Genomic DNA, 21,153 nt, shown 5'->3' on the forward strand with positions numbered 1-21,153 from the left:
GATGTGCTTGGAACAGTGTCTGCACAGCTGTGGCATCGTTACTCTTATCCTCCCCACTCTCAGCCCCGCACTTCATCACTACTCCGGGGTACAGGGTCAGGCAGGTCTTCAACTTAGGGTGGACAGAGGCTTTACAGGTCCAGCTTCCTTGCACAGGAGCACGATACACTGTCTGATTTCTCGTCATCTTTTACACATTTTCTGGAATTTCTATGCCTCTGTTCATCCCATTTCTGTCTCCTAACACACTGGAGGACAACGTCTACCCTCTTACTAGGCAGTGCCTTTAACTCCTGCTGTCCTTGCAAACCTCTTCCCAGCTTCATGAGAGGGAGTGATGGTAGCCTTTTAAAAATCTCACTCTGGGGAACTGCCAATCTCATGCTACACTCTTGCTTGTGTAGGGAGGGCTTTGGTCTTTCCTCACATGCACAAGGTGATAAGAGTTACAGTTAGCGTCAGCTAGAGCACTGGTTTCTCAACCTGTGGGTCTTGACCCCCTGGAGGGGTCGCATACCAGATATTTAGATATTATAATTCATAACAGTAGAAAAACTACAGTTGTGAAGTAGCAACAGAGATAATTTTATGGTTGGGAGGTCACCACAATGTGAAGAACTGTATAAAAGGATCGCAGCATTGGGAAGGTTGAGAATCACTGAGCTAGAGGCTACATGCTTGCTTTATCTCGTTGGTTTCATGTACTCTTTGCAGTACTCCTTGGAAACAAATTGTAGAATCATCACCTTGATTACAGAGAAGGAAACAGAGGCTCAAGGTTGAATATGAAAGACCTGAAGCCCCTTCTCCTAACTTTGGAAGTTTTGGCCAAAGCTTGAACCTACACAGTGTGGCTTCAGAACCTAGGATTCACATTCCCCTCTCCCTCTTTTCCTCTTCATCTTTCTAGCCGGTCCTTTTAGGAACATCCACCCGAAACCCGGAGCTCCTAGAAGTCACACCAGAATCTGTTGTAGCATCTGGGAAGATCTAAGAATGAAGAGGAGGGTCCCCAGATCAAGTGGTTGGTCACAGGTGGTTGTAAACGTAACAGCATGGTGCTAGGAACCGAACTCTGGTCCTCTGCAGAAGCTGTAAGCGCTCTTAACTGCTGAGTCATGTCTCCAGCCTGCCACTGGTTCTTAGTAGTAACAACGTGGAAACTAGCTACATACTCATCAATGGAAGAATGGATAAGTAAATTTTGGTGTTAGTAAAACCACGAAACACTACCCACTAATGAGAAAGAATGGCATATAACAATATGCTAGAATATGGGTTACCCACGTAATACTGAGCAAAGACCAAGAAAACCTAAAGACAGAAATAGGACACACTGAATGTTTTCACATATGGAGAAGTAAAAAGCAGAAGAGTCCAAAATGCATCCAAGTGCAGGTAATGCTTATCCTGGTGGGTAGCAGAGGTACGAACTGCAGAGAACATGAAGGATGACTCTTAACGTTGCCTACCTTGATATGGTGCTTGTTAGATAGCCAGCACTTTACAGCTGTGTATCAAGTTTATGATACGTGTTCTTGGCTTGCATATGATATTCCAATAAAATATCTAGAAATAGTATTTCCTACCTTCCTGATCACTTGGTGAAAATAAAAATCTCAGTGTGGGTCTGGCTGGCCCTTAGCACATCACATACTGGCTCACCCAAAGCAGCAAATGTTCCAGGATTGGAGGCTTCAACAAGTAACAGTATCCAGCCAGGATTGTTTTTATTGTGTTTATTTTTATGGTTACCATCTGTATATGGCTATCCTTATTGGGTTTCCATTTATGGTAATGATATAGAGTTTCCCCATTTTAAATAGCCTCAAGTTAAGAAAAAGCAAATTAAGTTACATTAAAAATTATGTAAGTAATAGTACAGATGGTACTTAGTCACGGTAAACCGTGAGAGGGTGGAGTTTGTACAACATTGTTTGATGGAAAGAAAGCAGGGATTAGCAGGGAGAAAGCCAGTCTCAGCTTGTTTCTATCTCTGAGCCAGTCCACACTGCCCAACAAAGAGAAGCTATCAAGCTGAAGAACTTGTCGTCTATAGAGGCTTTGCAAGAAATTCAAAGTAAGAACTATTCAGGAACAATGATGAAAGCAAGCATCCAGGAGTCTCTAGACTTTAGGCTCACTCAATAAATACGATTATTGAGTCTATGTGTTCTAGGCACTGGTGTAGGCCCTGGGCCTCAGGCAACATGATCAGGACCGAGAAGAGTTATTAAGTTGGTTCGAGTCTCTCTGCTTCTCTAGATTTCAGTGGATTCAAACAGAGCTCAACTCAAATACAGGAGTGATAAACATTTGAAGGCGCGGTACTACAGTTCTAGTTCAGAGAGCTGAATCAGTCTTCAGGGGAAGCAGAAGAGTGTGTGCTCACATGGATGTCTGAGTCATGAGAGAACAGAGGCTGCGTTCCCAAGTGTGACTGTGACCAGCCCATGACGGTGACTCCGACCGCAGAAGATTTCAGCTGCAAGAATCTGCACACTCAGTGCACACAGAGCACATGAGCTGCCTTCCTACCTTAGCCTCCGCAAGTCAGCTGACAAAGGGGGAGCATCACCGAAGTTCACTTTCCTAAATAGCAGGTTAAGATGAGCAGAATACATCATTTTCCTCAGCCCTGGCTCCTTCTTCCCCTTCCCTTCCCTTTCCCGTCCCCTTTGCCCTCCCCTCCTTCCCTTTCTCCCCCTTCCTTCCTTCCTTCCTTCCTTCCTTCCTTCCTTCCTTCCTTCCTTCCTTCCTTCCTTCCTTCCTCCCTCCCTCCCTCCCTCCCTCCCTCCCTCCCTTCCTTCCTTCCTTCCTTCCTTCCTCTTTCCTTTCCTTTTCTTCTTTTGGACTGGATCTTGTTAGGTAGTGCAGGATGACCCTGAACTTGGGATCTTCCTGCTTCAGCTTCCAAGGGTCCTGAAATCACAAGGTTGCATCAGAATACCCCATGTCCTACTTCCACAGTGGCTACCGACTCACAAAACAAAACAAAACAAAACCCCCAAAACCAAAACCTATGTGAATTCTGCTTCACTAATTTCCCTTGTGTGTTTTACAGAAGGTGTCTGCATCAGATGCCTGTGTCCACAGGCTTTTCTTGAGTAGGACTTGGAGGTTTTTTGGTTAGGGAAGGACTGAGATAAGGTTACTCTTGGGGTGTGGGTACTGGGGTTGTGCAGGGTAAAGCTGGCTATTAACTGGGGATAAGTGGAAAGGAATCAGCACTGATTCGACTCACCAGAAAGAGAAATTCTAGAAATTCCCAGTGGCTCATGCCTGTGATCTCAGCACTCTAAACACCAAGGCAGGAGGATTGTGAGTCCAAGGTCATCTCGGGATGTGCATGGATACTCTTGCCTTTATAATTTTCATACTTATTACTGATTAAATGACACTATTCCGAATAAACAGAATTCAAAACAGATTCCACTTACTTCTTCTCTCTTTTTTTCTTTTTCTTTTGAGACCAGGTTTCTCTGTGTAACCTTGGCTGTCTTGGATCTTGCTTCACAGACCAGGCGGTTTACAGAACCCAGGATTTGCCTGACTCTGCTGTCCAAGTGCTGGAATTAAAGGCTCACCACCATCCCAGACTCTTTACTGTGTTTTAATGCCAGTAGTAGGAAATATAACTAGCAATGTGGCTCTCACTTGTAGTTTACAATGGATGTTTATGGCACACCATGATGCTGGGTGGTATCTCTACTACAAAGGAGTCCTCAGTCGGTGAGGCCAATAGGAACATATTCCAGGGCAGGTACAAGACACCAGAACACATGGAGATGTGAACTGGAGCCTCCCCCAGTCTTTGTTGGTTTCCTTCTTTTAGGTGGCCATTGTGTATAGCTCCCGTTATTGTCAGGGGTCCATCCCTCTGCTCAAACACTGATGCTATGTCCCTGACACGCCCAAATCAGGCCAAGTCTCAGCACAATTAGCTGATTTCCCTGCCAGTTCCCCTATCTCCCCAGGGGTTTTGATCTCTGGCCAAAGTGACTTTCTAGTTTCAGTATCACTCTTCAATTTTTTCATCATTTCTGCTGGCCCGTGTGTTGAGAATGCGCCATCGCTAACCCTCCATTTCCCTCTATGCAATTATCAAGCTTTAGTTTCACACCCGCCCCCCTTCTTTTTCATTCGGATAGTCATCTTCCACAGAGGTTCCTACGGAAGTCCAAACTCTCCTCCATAACGCCTCCTCTCCTAGTTTCTTTTTTTTTTTTTTGGTTTTTTCGAGACAGGGTTTCTCTGTGTAGCCCTGGCTGTCCTGGCACTCACTTTGTAGACCAGGCTGGCCTCGAACTCAGAAATCCGCCTGCCTCTGCCTCCCGAGTGCTGGGACTAAAGGCGTGCGCCACCACGCCCGGCTTCCTAGTTTCTTAAGATTAGAACTTTGTCTTCTAGGAGGCATAAAACTCAAACAGACATATGAACAAAAAGCCGCTGAATTGAGATAGGCCCTGAGCCCAGAAGTTAGAAAGGATGGCTTGGAGAATCTTGTGGGGGAAGGGAGACGCCTCACTCGTTGTTAAGGTCACAACCCTGGCCAATGAGTCAATAACTAAGGTCCCGCCAGGCTGGAGTGATGGAGGTTGGGGGCAGCTAGGCTGGGCGACTCAATTGGAACAAAGGAGGCAGCCACTCTTTTCCATTTGAAAACCTGAGCGAGCTCTAATCAGCCTAGCGCTAAGGCTTTCTCTAATACCTGGGGAAGTGGGGGGGTTGTCTAATCTGACCTCTTCAAGACCCCTTCTGTGGGTGTGTCTTCAGATGTCTTGGGGCGGGAGGCGGGGAGAGTGTGTGTTGAGGTGGGCAAATACGGCAGTGCTTGTGGATGGTGACTCGGGTCTCTAGGGGATTAGAGGGCTTGTGGGGCGGAGGTTTGTGAGGCACCAGGAAACACACCAGGTTTCATCTCTTGCAGCCGTGAGCTCTGGGTTGGGAAACTGAAGTTGTTGCTAGGAGGTGCTGTTTGGGACGAGCCTGGTCTAGAAGGACTGAGCGTCCGCGGGACTCACTCAAGGTCATTGTTCCTAGCAACACGAGGGCTGTGGGGAGTCGGTGTGAGCTCCGAAATCTTTAAGGTCAAGACTGCTTTTGTGTTTCCCCGGCAGTCAGTTCACAGCCGGCCACGTGGGAAGTGAGCAAACTAAGTCCTTCCAAATCGAACTAAACTAAAAGACAGGAGACAAAAGCACGGGCTCTTTCCCACTCCACGCCGATTCTACCCACGCTTGCAAGTTATTCTTACTCTCCCGGAGCGGACGAACCCAGGCTGAAGGGAGCAAAGTCCTAACCAAGGAAGAACAGGGGCATCCGCTTGAATGCCCTAGGAACATAGGGTGGGCGAGTGGGCGTGTGCACAAGCACGTGCCCTCACGCAGGAGTGCCTGGGGGGGAGGGGGGAGGGAGTGGTCTCCAAAAGGGGGAGGGGAGAAGGCAGGGGGGCGGGGAGAAGCAGGCTTTTTAGGACCCGGCAGAGGCGGGGGAGGAGAAAGAAGGCAAGGAGGCGTCTCCCGCGTTCCCCCGGGCCGTGCCACCTGCCCGTTAGCTCGCCGCTCTACCGTTGCCCACAAGCCAACATGCTGCCGAGATTGGGCGGCCCTGCGCTGCCGCTGGTCCTGCCGTCGTTGCTCTTGCTGCTGCTCTTGGGCGCGGGCGGCTGCGGCCCCGGGGTGCGCGCCGAGGTACTGTTCCGCTGCCCACCCTGCACGCCCGAGCGTCTGGCCGCCTGCGGACCCCCACCCGACGCGCCCTGCGCCGAGCTGGTGCGAGAGCCCGGCTGCGGCTGCTGCTCCGTGTGCGCACGGCAGGAAGGCGAAGCATGCGGCGTCTACATCCCGCGCTGCGCCCAGACGCTACGCTGCTATCCCAACCCGGGGTCCGAGCTGCCCCTGAAGGCACTTGTCACCGGCGCGGGTACCTGTGAAAAGAGACGCGTGGGTACCACCCCACAGCAGGTTGCAGGTAATGCTGACTGTGAGCGTTAGTTTTGGGCGTGGGAGAAACTCGTAGTTCAGCGGGGTCTCCTGGCTGGTGACCCTCACGTGGGGAAAGAGAGTCCGACGGGACCCTGGGACTGATGTAGAGGAGAAAGAGCTTAGACCTTGATCAGATCCAGGGAGATTCTTGAGAGCCGGAACGCGAAAGACAAACCCGGGAGGGAGGCTGGGGGTGGAGCAAGCGGGATTTGATGGGGTAAAGGAGCAGAGGAAAGACACCTTGTCACCGGGTCTTCCTTAACGGGACTTAGCGGGGAGGAAAGTGGTCTGATCTAGGGGCTGAGGGGGTGGAGGTGGGGGTTGAGGAGCCTGTAGGGACTTGAAACTCATTTGAAACAAAACTTGAGTCGGTGACCACCGGTCGAATGTTTCGCGGTGGGAGTACTGCTGTCTGCCGCGCACAGGTGATACTGCAGACCTCGGGTGAGAAAAGATCGAATGGAGAAGCTCCTTCCTTCTGGCGTTGGGAGGTGAGGAGAAGGGTAAGGATGCACGTGGAGAATGGAGCGGGCTCCATCTGTGTAACTTAAGCCGGTTGGCCAGCTGCGTTCCGGCACCCTGGCTGTGCGTCTGGGCCTCCTGTCTGAATGCTGGAGCCGCTTGAAAGCCAGGGGAGCTACAGCTCTTAACGCGGGTGTGTGTCACACCGTACCTCCTCCTAAATCTAGGGAACTTTTTCTGTCCCACGGGATGGGGAAGGTGGGGTTCTTTGTTAAGGAGCCCTTCTTTCTCAAAAGAAAAAAAAAGTTAAGGGACACAAGCTGACTGCGAGGAGTTCACTTTTTTTCTTTACGGTTTGGAGAAAGCTGCAATTGTCTTGGGGACAGCGCTGAATTTTAGCTAATGTTTAAAAGGAGGCTTTTACTATGTTTCTCAGACTGGTGATAGCCGAGAGAGAGAGAGAGAGAGAGAGAGAGAGAGAGAGAGAGAGAGAGAGAGAGAGAGAGAGAGAGAGAGAGAACGGGAACAAATATCTTCCCTGCTTCTTCGATTTCTTTGTGCACCCCTCTCTTTCCCCGGCTCAGCCATTGTCCCTGTCCCAATGGAGTCAGAGGTCAAGTTTGAAGTTTGAAGTCTTGCAGTTCTTGAGGCATTTTTGACCTTGACCACAGAGCAAGGTGGGGTTTCCTCAGAGGGGAGTCCCAGGGTTTCTTTCTTCTCTCAGCCTTGGGATTAATCCTTGCTCCTGTTTCTAGGTAATAATAAAGGAAAAGAAGTCCTCTTCTCAAGGCCCCTTCCTCCCTTATTACCTCTGGAGCCCCAGAGGAATTTTCTTCAGCAGGCCTTGCAGAATCCTCCGGATATTGACTGTTTTACTAAATCTTGGTGTACTTTCCTCTCAGAGTTTTTTTTTTTGTTTTTTTTTTCTCTCCACCCTTCGTTGCTTTCATTCTAAGCCTGTGAAATTCAGTCTTTCTGCTTCCCAAAACTCTTAAATAGGTTGGAGTCTTCTGCAGGCAACAGATGTGGCAGGTTCCCTGGGTCACTTTTCCTTACTGGCTGCGGGGGTGGGGGTGGGGTGAGGGGGGTTGTCAGGGGAGCCAGGGGACAATGGGGTGAGTTCATGGGAAGAATGTCACTCTGGATTTTCTGTCTGGTTATGGGACTCCGTTCTGCTGGCTCACTCCAGTGGCCACCTCAGCCTTCTCTGAAGGTCCAGATGCCTTCCACATTTTTCTCTTGTGTTTCTGTCTGGAAGAGGGGATATTAACCAAGGTAGGGGGTGGGGTGGGGGCGGGGCGGGAGCTGGAAGCTAAGAAGTGATCAGATGCACAGCAGGGCTCTCAAAGGGGTCGTTTGGGAAGGAGCCTGGTTTTGCAAGGTTGTCCAGATGAGAGGCAAAGGTAGAGGCTTCTTTGGACAGGGACTCTAGAGGCTGTACTGAGAAGGAGATATTATTACATGGTCCAGACAGACCTTAGCAATGAGGGAGGCCGCTCCCCACCGTCTTTGCCCATCTCCTGCCTTCTCTGAAAGCCGAACCCTCCTCCCCCAAGCAGCATTTCTCTCCGAGCAGGTTGCTTTTGAGAATTTTAAACATAGCCTCTTATTTCCACGCAGCGCACCCCAGCAGTTCCGGCTTTGCTGTTAGCTCTTTTGTCTTTGTTCCCAGGGACTCGGGGACTGTATTGCTGGCTTCCTGGGGATGGCAGGAAGGCAGGGGGTGGGGAGTGGGCACATCAGTGAGTAGAAGAAGTGGCTGGTGGTGATCCTACATCCCAAGGGGTGATGGGCTGGGCCTTTTGGTTCATAGAAACAGAAATCAGACTGGCAAGGGCTGGAAAAAATGAGAAGGGAACTCTGAGAACTGTCACAAGCCCATGCTTTGTAAGGATGTGGGAGTGGGAATGGGCACAAGTACCTAAAAAAATTGGAGGCGGGCGCGGGGGTGGGGTGGGGTGGTGGTGTCAGGGAGTTTAGGGGAGGGTAGGTTTGGGCCAGGCTAAGCCCTTTCAGAATTCAGGCCAGGCTGGTTCCTCAGCATCTCCCTGGTCTCCTGCCTTCCAGTCCCCTCTCTGTTTTATACAATGCAGGGGATTATGCAGAGGGGCGGGGCTGCCCAAGTGGCCTTCTGGCCCTTAGCACTTATAAAGGTGTTATAGAAATGTTCAAAGTCCCAGGGCTGACAAGGGCTGGCCTGCTGATGGGTGTTGAGTGGGGAGGCCGGGATCTAAAGGCCCCGGAGAGGGGAGTGGGGGGAAAGAGGCAGGTCCTGATTTACAGTGGTTCACTTCGGCTTCAAGATTAAGGGGGAGAAAGCAACGGGACTTCTGGCTCAGAGCGCTGCTTTGCATCTCGTCTTGCATAAATTTGCATACCGAGTTCAAAACCATAAAATAGACTCTGGAATGAGTGGGACCCACTGTCTCAGCGGATTCTTAGCACCACCACCTTCTTAGCACCACCAACTGGCCCTGATTCTCGACAGAACTTGAACCAGTCAACTTGAACCAGTCCAGCTAAGTTGTCCTTCACTGAGGGCCTTAGAAGGGGTGAGGCATATGCTAGGTAGGGGCTACTGCTCCAGGACATCTGGGGGACCCCTGGAGTTGGTTGGCCTGTAAGCTGAGTAGGGTGTGGCTCTGTGCCAAGGTTTTGGGCAGTGGAGGGACCCAGAAGGCAGATGCTGCTTCCTTGGTCTGCCTTAGCCCAGGGGCTAGGATTGGAAGCAGCCTCAAGGTCAAGTCTTTGTTCCTGTTCTCTGCATTTTCTCATCTACAAGGGTCAGAAAAGTTTCCTGCCCAGCTTCTTTTGTCTGGCAAAGATGACCCAGTTCCTTAAAAGATGGAAGGAAGCTTGAAAGAGCACAGATCATGTGGACTGACAGAGATGGCTCAGTGGGTAGTGAAGGTGTCTGCTGTGGCAACCTGGACTTGATTCCCCGAACCTGTGGAAAGGTGGAGGGAGAGGTTCTGCTTCATGAATTTGTCCTCTGATCACCTGTGTGCCCTCGACTGTGGGCCCACCCTCCTACGCACAATAATAACAAACAATTATAATTTTTTTTTAAAGAAAATCTTGGCTGGGCAATAGCCTCACATGCCTTTAATCCCAGCACTTGAGAGGCAGAGGCAGGTGGATCTCTGTGAGTTTTGAGGCCATCCTGGTCTACAGAGTGAGTTCCAGGACAGCCAGGTCTACACAGTGAAACTCTGTCCTCCACAAGAAAACCAAAAACCAATCAACCAACCAACCAACCAACCAACCAACCAACCAAAAAACTTGGGTAATAAAACTAAAGATGTTAGAAATATAGAAAACCCTTCAACAAACCAGGGCTGAGGATGCTTTGAGTTGGGAACCCACAGCTGTGATTGTGAGAGGCTTCTCTATGAAGCAGCTCTTAGCCAGCGATTGAGTTTGCTAGTGAGCCAAAGGAAGAGGGATGCTTGAATGGCTCTATCAGTCCCCCGTAGCCCAGGTCTTACAGTGTTCAGGAAAACTATTTCCTGAGGGTGGGCGGGGCAACTGACCCTGTAAGTATTTTGGGGTTGATGATGACATAAAAGTACTTACCATGCAAGCCTGGTGACTTGTCTCAATCCCCCGAACCTACAGTGGAAGGAGAACCAATTCTTTCAAATTTCCCTCTAGAGGCATGTGCACACACACTTACAAATCTCCCATCTCTCTCTCTCTCTCTCTCTCTCTCTCTGACACACACACACACACACACACACACATACACTCACACACCATTGTTGTAGTGGTAATGGACTGGAGAGATGGCTCAGTGGTTAAGAGCACTGGCTGCCCTTCCAGAGGTCCAGAGTTCAATTCCTAGCAACCACATGGCAGCTCACAACCATCTATAATGGGATCTGATGACCTCTTCTGATATGCAGGCATACATCAGGGAGAATGAACACTCATACGTAAGACACACAAATAAATCTTTAAAATAATAAATGCTTTGGATTGCTTGGAAGCAGGAGTTCACCCATCCATCCATCCACCCAGTGTCAGACATCAAAGGGCTTACCCTGAGAGGCCTCACCATCAGATGAACTTCTGGTTGGTTTCCAGTGTGGTCCTTCTCTGCTGTAAAATGCCAGACCAGCCGGGCGTGGTGGCGCACGCCTTTAATCCCAGCACTCGGGAGGCAGAGGCAGGCGGATTTCTGAGTTCGAGGCCAGCCTGGTCTACAGAGTGAGTTCCAGGACAGCCAGGGCTATACAGAGAAACCCTGTCTTGAAAAACCAAAAAAAAAAAAAATAAATAATGCCAGACCAGTTGCTATTAGAGTTGATAGGAAGCTCTGAAAGCTCTTACTGCTAATGGGATGGAGAAGAGGGTAACTCACTCCTGGAAGATAGGCCTGGGGCTGCCAAAGGGATTGAAGGAGCACAGAAACCTATAGTTGATGGCAAACCTCTACCACCTTGCCCAGTGCTTGCCTTCTCTAGCTCTTCTCTGCCCTTATCCTGTCCTTGAAGTCTCAAGCCCACATTCCCCCCGCTCCCCAACACACATATGCTTGTCTCTTCCTGCACCTCTTCCACTGCTGGCCCAGTTGGAATACTTGACAATATGGTAAGTAGGTGGACAGTGTTCAGAAAAAGTCGCCTGGGTAATTTCCTGGTCCCAGTCCTCTTCAGCTCCAACCAGAGGGAGGCCTAGAAGGTGAGTGGAGGCTCGGGTGTGGAATTCAGTATGGGATGAAAAAGGGTGGTTGACTGCCAGGGAAGAGGAGAGGGACTGGGTTTTAGAGATGGAACTTCCCCGGACAAGGGACGTGGTACCGTGAGGGGCTAGTAGCAGTGCTCCTTTTGCTGAAATGGACAAAGAGGAGGGATTTACATATGCTTCACTGGGGAGCCAGAGATCTGGCTGGCAGATGTTCCAGACCCTTCTGCTTCTCTTTGTTATCTCTGGCCAGCGCCTTCCTGAGGTGGCAGGCAGCCATCAGAAGATGGGTCAGCCCCTCTTGTATCCTCGTCCTGTTCTGGAACAACTGCTTCCTTTGGGTTAAAACTAGAGGGACAGAGATGACCCTTGAACTTGGACCCTGAGGATCTTGTGACAGCTTTTATTTTATGTTCACATAGCTAACAGCAAAGGGTTGAGTCCTGCCTTCACCTGGCCAGGCAAATAGGGGACCTAGGCTTCCTACTGTCAGCTTGAAAGGCTGTGAAGAATCCCAGAGGTGTCCCTGGGGTAAGATGGTTGTGGTGGGGTGCCTTTCCTCTATAGGAGCAGACTGAGGGGAGAAGGCGCCATCCCCCATCCCCCCTTAGCTCCTAGCCCCCTCCCCTTCTGTTCCTTAACAACAAAGCCAAGGAAGATCTGGGCTGGCCCAGCTTGTGTGTCAGTCAGTCCTCAGAGGGAGACCTTGCTCAGAAAGCTGGCTTTCCCTGAGAGGAGTACAGTTCACTAACTGTCAGGAATTTTTTTCTCCCCCACACCCCTTTTTTTTTTGCCGAGGGTAGGCAGTTGGAAGCCTTGAAGCCCTTCTGGCTGTCTGCCCCATATCCCTTCCTGGCTGTTGGGAAGCAGGGCAGAAGTGAAGATTGCGGGGAAGAGGACAGGGCCTGGCACACCTCCAGGTGCTGGGCAGAGGAATTAGCCCACAGACCCTGGTGGAACTAACTGGCTGAGAGTGAAGCCTGGGGAGTTTCTAATTAGTAGACTGGCTTTAGGTGTGTTAGCCTGTGTTCGTTCAAGGAATTAAACAGAGCCAGGATGTCGAGGAGGGAAGGAAGGGGACCGGGGACTGAAGGCATTGGCAGGTTGTTGGAGCTTGGAAGACAAGAGGAGCTTATTTCATGTGTTCATCCTGGTGGGTTGTAAAGGAGTGGGAGGTGGGAGTGTGTGGCTTCCAGCTGGCGGGGTGCGAGAAAGGTGGTAGCTGTAAGCCAAGGTACCATCTCAATGGGCAGACAACACATCTGTGGCAGCTGGAAGTGCCTTGCTGCAGGCATTTCCTACCTCGCAGCTCAGAGAGAAATGAAGGCTGCATCCTGGGCCAAGTGCCAAGGCTAACCCAGGTTCGTTCTTGTGCTCTTGTGCTCCATTTTACTGGAGTTCCTGCATGCACAAAAGCAGTGCGGTGCATACTGCTTCTTGGAAAAGTTCTTTTTTTCCCCTGTGTGGCGGTAATTGAGGCATAATTTCTCAAAAATGTTCCTTTATGCAACTCCCCAGGAAGTTTCCTTTGGGACTATTGTCTTTTCTTCTGGACAGAGATGCCCAGTCTCCTGGATGACTAACTGAACTTGCTTTCCGAATTGCCCGAGGCCAAGAAGAGACTGAGAATAGCAGTTGCCTTGTGTCCTGGGATCTTTCCTGTAACTGATACCACTGACTGGTTTTATACCAACAGTGGTGGGTACTGTGCCAGGCAGGCTAAAGGATCAAGTGGGCTGGGTTCACTGGGTTTTCTGGTTGGATGGGCCCACCTGGCATATTAACTGGTAACCCCCTTCCTAGGGGTTGATATGTCTTGGTCACCCTTCCTTAAGTGATCTAATGATCAGAAGGCATTCTGAGGAGCTAAGAGCTGTGTAGCCCGGCAACCTGGGTTTGGTTTGGGCCCTGCCTCAGGTAAGGTGACTTTGTGCAGCTGGCCTTCAAACTCCAAGGCTCTTATCGAATGTGATAGTGGGGTAAGAAATCACCAACCTGATGAACAGCAGTATAGAAGTGTAAGCTAAATAAACCCTTTCCTCTCAAAAAAAAAAAAAAAAAAAAAAGAAATCACCAACCTCTTGTGACTGTGTAATAAATAGAGTCATGCTACAATGACTTAGCACAGAAACTCAAATATCCAAACGATGTTATCCACACTCTCAGCAGAGAGCAGGAGGCAGCCACCACTGTCTGTTTAGATGAAGTCTGATTGGTCATCTTAAGGATTCTTTTTTAAAAAATATTTATTTATTTATTAATTATATGTAAGTACACTGTAGCTGTCTTCAGACACTCCAGAAGATGGCATCAGATTTTGTTACGGATGGTTGTGAGCCACCATGTGGTTGCTGGGATTTGAACTCAGGACCTTTGGAAGAGCAGTCGGTGCTCTTAACCGCTGAGCCATCTCTCCAGCCCCATCTTAAGGATTCTGATAGGTGGAGGGGGAAAGCTGGGAGCTGGGTCAGTAGGTAAGAAGCACTTGCTATGTGGGGTCTTGAGTTTGGATCACTAGCACCCACGTGTTAAAATATAAAAATAAAAATGAAGCTTAAAGCAACCACTAGTGCTTATAATGTAAGGGAGGGGACAGAGACAATAGGGTCACCCACTGTGGCTTGTTGGTCAGTGAGCCTAGTTGAAACCCACCAAGCTTCAGGTCCAAAGAAGGAGACAGTCTCCAGGAAATGAGACAGGAGGTCTCGAGCACAAGCAGAGACACCTCCCCCACCCACCCCCACCCCCACACCCCACACCCCACACCTACCTCTCCATACACACAAAGAAAAAAGGGAGATATGTCAAGGGTGCACTTAATTGCATAGTCCCCTTTGCTTGGCAAAGCTTTCAGTAACTCCAGAGCTTCAAGTCTGAGGATTTCCTATGGGCAGTCATGACCATTGAAATCTTCCCTAACGATGTTTCTTTTGATGGCTTGATGGCCTGTTAATATCCCAGAAAAGAGGATTCTCTTTAAAATCTTATTATTTTGGTGTTTGTGTGTGTGTGTGTGTCTGTGTCTGCTGTCTGTTTAGGAAGTTGTCTGTGCCATGGAGCACATGTAGAGTCCAGAGAACCACTTTGTAGAGTTGTTTCTCTCTTACCTTTATGTGGACTCTGGGGATCAAATTTAAGACACCATGGTTTTCAGCAAGTACCTTGACCCACTGAGCCATCTCCGCGGCCTAGACTTGAGAATTTTTGCTTAAGGTCGTACGCACCCTTTGTCTCTGGTTTGGTTTGCTGCTTCTTAAACCAAGAGAGCAGGGTCAAGGACGGCTATGGGATCTGTTGTAGCATTAGGTCAGTCACAAATCAGTGAAGCAAGAGGGATGCACGGTGACCTATTTAAAGACACTTATTTATATTCAGGACACTGGTGTGCTGGTTTGAGAGTGTGGCTGGCAGGCAAGCCTGGACATTCTCGCAGGCTTTACAGTTCATTTGTGTTCCTCTGGGTTCAGTGTGTCAGTGTGGAGTATCTGGGAGTGGTGTTCTGGAGACCGAGGAGCACTGCAGGAGGGCGAGGTGGAGGAGGAGTGTTTGGGAAGGTCAGTGGGTATCGTTCTCTTGGCTGGGGACTGTGGCATCACATCCTCAGAATCAAGTATGGGCAATGGCTTGGCTGTAAGCCCTGGTAGAAGCACACGTCCCTAACCACTCTTGCTGCCGTGGGGCCTGGAGGATGATGGACAGGGGATGGGTGCACAAGAAAACAGTGAATTAGGAAGGTGCACTAGGGCAGCCATGAGGGGTTCTTAGCATTTCTCTACTTTCTAATGTTCAAGCCACAAAGGATTACATGCCGTGCACAAGTTAGCCTTGCCTTGTAAAGACACTACTGTTACCGCTCCCAGAGCACAAGACAAACAGTTCAAAGTAACAAGGTCGGAGGAGAGGTCTGTGAGTCTAACACAGGGGACTCAGCCTTTGAGCAAAGCTCTAGGAAGATTTAGGTTCCCTTTACAGTGGCAGAAACCACGCAGAGAGAGTCAAGTTGGGTGGGAAATAATATTCCTTAAGTCTGGAGGCAGAAGAAAGCATGCGACCTCAGAAAAGCGAACTTTTTAATTTATTTATTGAGGTTATAAATCATTTCTCCCTTTCTTATCATCCATTAAAATCTTTCTACATACCATGACCACCCTTGCTGCTTGCTCTTTCAAATTCATTGCTTTTTTTAAAAAAAAATTGTGAAATACATATATATCATATATATGTATATATGCACACAGATATATGTACATTCTTTTTTTGTTTGTTTGTTTTTGTTTTTGTTTTTTTTTTCGAGATAGGGTTTCTCTGTGTAGCTCTGGCTGTCCTGGAACTCACTCTGTAGACCAGGATGGCCTCGAACTCAGAAATTGGCCTTCTGCCTCCCAAGTGCTGGGATTAAAGGCGTGCGCCACCACGTCCGGCGATATATGTACATTCTTAAATATATAAATATAACCTGCTCAGACTATAATGTTCCTGGTATGGATGTTTTCAGGGCTGACTGTTTGGTTTTGGATCCCCAATTAGTGAATTTTCCCCGGGGGAAGACTGTTTCTTTTGCTCTCGGCATTCCTTGGCTGCCTGTGGGTTTTGGTTCAGGTTTGGAACCTCGTGCGTTTTTCTCCCTTGCATGCCAGCCCATATGTAAAGTTTTACTTAAATTGTATATGTATATTCATGTACCTCCTCCTGTGTGTTACCGGTATTTTGAAGTAGATAGTTAATAGTGTGATCCCTCATGCCTTTTCCACACACCCTTACCCTTATTTTGCCCACCTTTGTCTGCTTTCATCTCTGTCCTTCCCTCATCAGAGACTCCCATTTCCCCCATCTCCCCTTCATATCAGCTGTATCCTGCTGTTCCCTTTCTATTGCTCATCTCCTCCCATAGTGGTCCCTTTTGATGAAGACACTTAATGAAGGTTGCTTCTTTGTGGAAGCCAAGGTTAGTGTCTTTAAGGGGCTCCGTTCTTCGGAGGAGTTGAGGTCACAGACTCAGGGATTTCTGTTTTCATTAGTCATTGATCTCATATGTAGGTCAGTCAGAGGTCAGCTTGTGGGAGTCCTTATATGAGTTACTTTCCTGGTGCTGTGGTAAAACACGACCCAGACAGACCAGAGTCCTCATGCATGACAGGGAAGAGGCAAGCAGGGCAGCTGAGTTGCAAGCTGAGAATTACATTTGGAACTACAAACATGAAGCCGAGAAACTTGGAATGATCGGAGTCTTTACTCTCAAAGTTCCACCTCCAATAACATTTTTCTCTAAGAAAGCCAGACCTCCTAAAAAGCACCACCAACCAGGGAGGAAGCATTCAAAGCCAGAGACCAGAGAAACAGTTGAATTTCCAGGATGTTTTATTATCCAGCAACGTCTTTCATGTCAGAATCAAGTGGCTTTGCACCCTTGGTGGCCACACCACTTCAAAAGCCCTCCTAGAAGAGATGTGTGATTTTTTTTCCCCACTTTTTATTTTTTCCTACCTGCTGTTTATCATTTATTTTTGTTCTTGTGAAATCCCAAGTTAGATAATTGCTTGGATCTCTCCCCTTGCTTGTTTTTGGGGACACAGAACAGCTGTCTTCTTACTACCCCTTGGACATTTCTACCTCGGCATCAGCTGGAATCCGGTACCACCGATGATCTGCGCTGCCCCGTGGTAACCTTGATTTCCTGTTCTCTGGGCTGAGTCGTCTTCTTTTCTTCATTTTTTTTATTCATTCTTTCTAGAGACATTGACTGTCTGCCACTGTTAGCTGGGCCTTTCCCTGACTCACTCCAGTTCTGCAGGTCACAGAGAGATGTTGTGGGTCCCACGTAGAGACCTGTTGATGGGCAAACCATACTGACAACATTGCAGCCCCTGAAAGTGGTCTTGATGCCTGCCGTGCCACTGTGAGTCTGTGACGCTTTAGGGCTCTCCAAGTTTATTTATACTCTGTTTGACGAGATAGATGAGGGGCGGATTGTGGTTGTCTTAGGGTTACACCGTGACCGAAAAGCAACTTGGGAAGCAAAGGGATATACCAAAAAGATGGATCTATGAGTCACGCAGTTCACTGAGGGGAACCAAGGCAGGAACTCAAAATAGGGCAGGAACCTGGAGGCAGGAACTGATGCAGAGGCTATGGAGGGGTGCTGCTTACTGGCTTAGACCTCATGGTTTGCTCAGCCTGCTTTCTTACAGAACCCAGAATCACTAACTAGCCTAGAGGTAATCTCCACTCACAGTGGGCAGGGCCCTCCTACATCAATCACTAATTAAGAAAATGCCTTACAGGCCTACGCATCTTAGGGAGGCATTTTCTCAATTGACTTTCTTAGATAACTCTAACTTGTGTTGGGTCGATATAAAACTAGGCAGCACAAGGTGAAGTATTTTATATATATTTATTTTTGCAGTGCTGGGGATGGATTCAGGACCTTGTATATGCTATGCGAGCCCTCTACCACAGAGCTACATACATCCCTAGCCCAGAGAAATGACTTTTTTTTTTTAAAGAAAAGTCTAGAAATAGTAAGAAACAAAAATACCAATCTACTACCCAGAACTGTGGATGCTTATTATTTTGTCTACTAGCATGTAGTATTTAAATAGTACCTTTTTTAATCTAAAGAGAATTGCACACATGATGAATGGCTAGTTTCAAAGTTTTGTATGTATGCAGATGTGTGTATGATGGATGATCAATATTGTTCAAGTTCTCTAAGGTAAACTGGGAAATCTTGCCCCATTGGTTCACACCTTTAATCCCAGCACTTGGGAGGCAGAGGCAGGTGGATCTCTTGAGTTTGAGACCAGCCTGGCTTACACATTGTGTTTCAGGACAACCAGGGCTACACAGAGAAACCTTGTCTTGAAAAACAAAATAGGATACGGAGAGGAGCGGGAGAGACAGACAGAGACAGACAGACACACATAGGGACAGGGATAGGCACAGAAAAATAGTAAATTAGTTTCCCCTGTCTGTCTTAGTCAGGGTTTCTATTCCTGCACAAACATCATGACCAAGAAGCAAGTTGGGGAGGAAAGGGTTTATTCGGCTTACACTTCCATGCTGCTGTTCATCACCAAAGGAAGTCAGGACTGGAACTCAAGCAGGTCAGGAAGCAGGAGCTGATGCAGAGGCCATGAAGGGATGTTCTTTACTGGCTTGCTTTCCCTGGCTTGCTCAGCCTGCTCTCTTATAGAACCCAAGACTACCAGCCCAGAGATGGTCCCACCCACAAGGGGCCTTTCCCCCTTGATCACTAATTGAGAAAATGCCTTACAGTTGGATCTCATGGAGGCATTTCCTCAACTGAAGCTCCTTTCTCTGTGATAAATCCAGCTGTGTCAAGTTGACACAAAACTAACCAGTATAATTGACCCCTTGTCAACTTGACACACAAACACATCACTAGTAAGCCTCAACCCTTACATTCTTATTCATCCCCAAGATCTAAATAACTTTAAAAGTCCCACAGTCTTTACATATTCTTAAATTTTCAATCTCTTTAAAATATCCATCTCTTTTAAAATTCAAAGTCTTTTTACAATTAAAAGTCTCTTAACTGTGGGCTCCACTAAAACAGTTTCTTCCAGCCGGGCATGGTGGTGCACACCTTTAATCCCAGCACTTGGGAGGCAGAGGCAGGTGGATTTCTGAGTTCGAGGCCAGCCTGGTCTACAAAGTGAGTTCCAGGACAGCCAGGGCTACACAGAGAAACCCTGTCTCGAAAAACCAAAAAAAAAAAAAAACAACAACAAAAAAAAAACCAAAAAAAAAACCCAAAAAACAAAAAACAGTTTCTTCCTTCAAGAGGGAAAATATCAGGGCACAGTCACAATCAAAAGCAAAAATCAATCTCCAACTGTCCAATGTCTGGGATCCAACTCACGATCTTCTGGGCTCCTCCAAGGGCTTGGGTCACTTCTCCAGCCATGCCCTTTGTAGCACAGGCGTCGTCCTTTAGGCTCTAGATGACTGTACTCCACTGCTGCTGCTGCTCTTGGTGGTCATCTCATGGTACTGGCATCTCCAAAACACTGCGTGACCCCTTCAAGTCCTGGGCCTTCAATTGCAACTGAGGCTGCACCTTCACCAATGGCCTTCCATGCCCTCTCACAGTGCCGAGCCTCAGCTGCTCTGCATGACCCCTTCATGCCTTCAAAACCAGTACCACCTGGGTGACCCTTACATATTACCAAGTCCCGCTGCAGCAGGAGTACAACCTTGGCTATCTCTGGAACACAGCCTCTTTGTGCTTTCAGAAAACACTTTCCAGAAGATGTCACCTCAGTGATGCTGGTCTCTTCTTAATCACCGCTAATTTCTTAGCTCCAGCTAATCAGCATCAATAGTCCTAGTAATGCAAAGTTTTTGCTTTAGTAGTTCTGGTATCTTGTTAATCACAGCTGACTCTTCAGCCCCAGCTAACCAGAACTACAGAATTTTAACAATCAAAACAGCAATGGCCCTGAAAAGAGTCTTTAATTTTCCCTCTGAAATTCTCAAGCCAGGCCTCCATCTTCTGCACTGTTCTCAACATTATCTCCCAAGCTCCTACAAAACATCTGACAGAGCTCTTAACAATGAATGGATATTCAAGCCCAAAGTTCCAAAGTCCTTCCACAGTCCTCCCCAAAGCATGGTCAGGTTGTCACAGGAATACCCCACTCTGCTGGTACCAATTTGTCTTAGTCAGGGTTTCTATTCCTGCACAAACATCATGACCAAGAAGCAAGTTGGGGAGGAAAGGGTTTATTCGGCTTACACTTCCATGCTGCTGTTCATCACCAAAGGAAGTCAGGACTGGAACTCAAGCAGGTCAGGAAGCAGGAGCTGATGCAGAGGCCATGAAGGGATGTTCTTTACTGGCTGGCTTCCCCTGGCTTGCTCAGCCTGCTCTCCTATAGAACCAAGACTACCAGCCCAGAGATGGTCCCAGCCACAGGGGCCCTTCCCCCTTGATCACTAATTGAGAAAATGCCTTACAGTTGGATCTCAAGGAGGCATTTCTACAACTGAAGCTCCTTTCTCTGTGATAACTCCAGCTGTGTCAAGTTGACACACAACTAACCAGTACACCTGTCCATATTTAATTTTTAAATCTGTGTTGACAAACAGGCAAATGCTTGCCTTTATGGCCACTGTGTGTTATCTATTATACCACCCTATTTGTTTTGTGTCTTCGTTTGCCAATTGCAGTACCAACTACAGATAGTTGAAAAGAGATTTAAAAATATATATATATATGTGTGTGTGTGTGTTTGTGTGTGTGTATGTGTGTGTAGAATTTGAGGCTTAGATACTTTATTTTGTCCCTGTAGTTCTGGCCCAACTCCTCACTTGGGCCTCTGGCCACTAAGTCACTTTGCCAGCTTCTTGGATGACGTGAATGAGCTGGGGGAGAAATATGTAGGACTCATGGGAAGAAGTGAAAACTGATAGTGCTGTTTGCCATCTTGATATCAGTTTCTCTGACTCTTCAAGGACAACCGAGCTTGCAGAATCCCAGAGGACTTGGGCTGAATCTGAGTATGTTTTTGTTTTCTCAAACTGTCTGCCTCAGCCCTGACCCACGGCAGGTCTTTGCGATTCCAGGAATGAACCTGGTGTTTATAAAGCAGCCCTTTTTGAGTACACACTGGCAGGGAGGCTCCAGAGAGGCTGTGCTCACTTGGGGAGCCTTCGATGAGGCAGCAGTGTAAGGCCATGCTCTAGATATGCCCCTGGGGCCAGGCCAAGGACGAATGTGTGTAAGCATTCATAAGTTTCTCTACAAACCTGAGAGCCAATGGGTATAAAGCCTGAGGCCGGCACTTGGCTGAGTATTTATCTGAGGTTTTCTTGTTCCAATAGAAGAGGTCTCTTTTTCTCTTTACCAAGTGAGTCATTCAGGATAGCCTACAGAAGAACCACAGGAAGATGGAACCCCAGGAGTGCCAGTGATTGAGGAATTTTGTTTAAAATAGGTTCCTTGGTAGCCCAGGCTTGTTGTCTCTGGAGCTCCCAGGGCTTGGCTCCAGGGCTA

The 21,153-nt window shown here is 48.2% G+C and overlaps 1 protein-coding gene across 1 annotated transcript in view; it reads left to right on the top strand.

The window, feature by feature from the left end:
- Positions 1-5,478: 5,478 nt before the first annotated feature.
- Igfbp2 (insulin like growth factor binding protein 2) overlaps positions 5,479-21,153 on the top strand; it is a 28,025-nt gene continuing 12,350 nt past the window's right edge. Inside the window, exon 1 of the mRNA XM_021166129.3 lies at positions 5,479-5,973. Within this exon, the coding sequence (XP_021021788.1) occupies positions 5,589-5,973 (385 nt within the window). The 5' untranslated portion in view covers positions 5,479-5,588. The remainder of the gene's footprint in view (positions 5,974-21,153) is intronic.

This window comes from Mus caroli, unplaced genomic scaffold (assembly GCF_978045245.1).
Source record: "Mus caroli unplaced genomic scaffold, Mus_caroli_1 scaffold_1, whole genome shotgun sequence".
Lineage (NCBI taxonomy): Eukaryota > Metazoa > Chordata > Mammalia > Rodentia > Muridae > Mus > Mus caroli.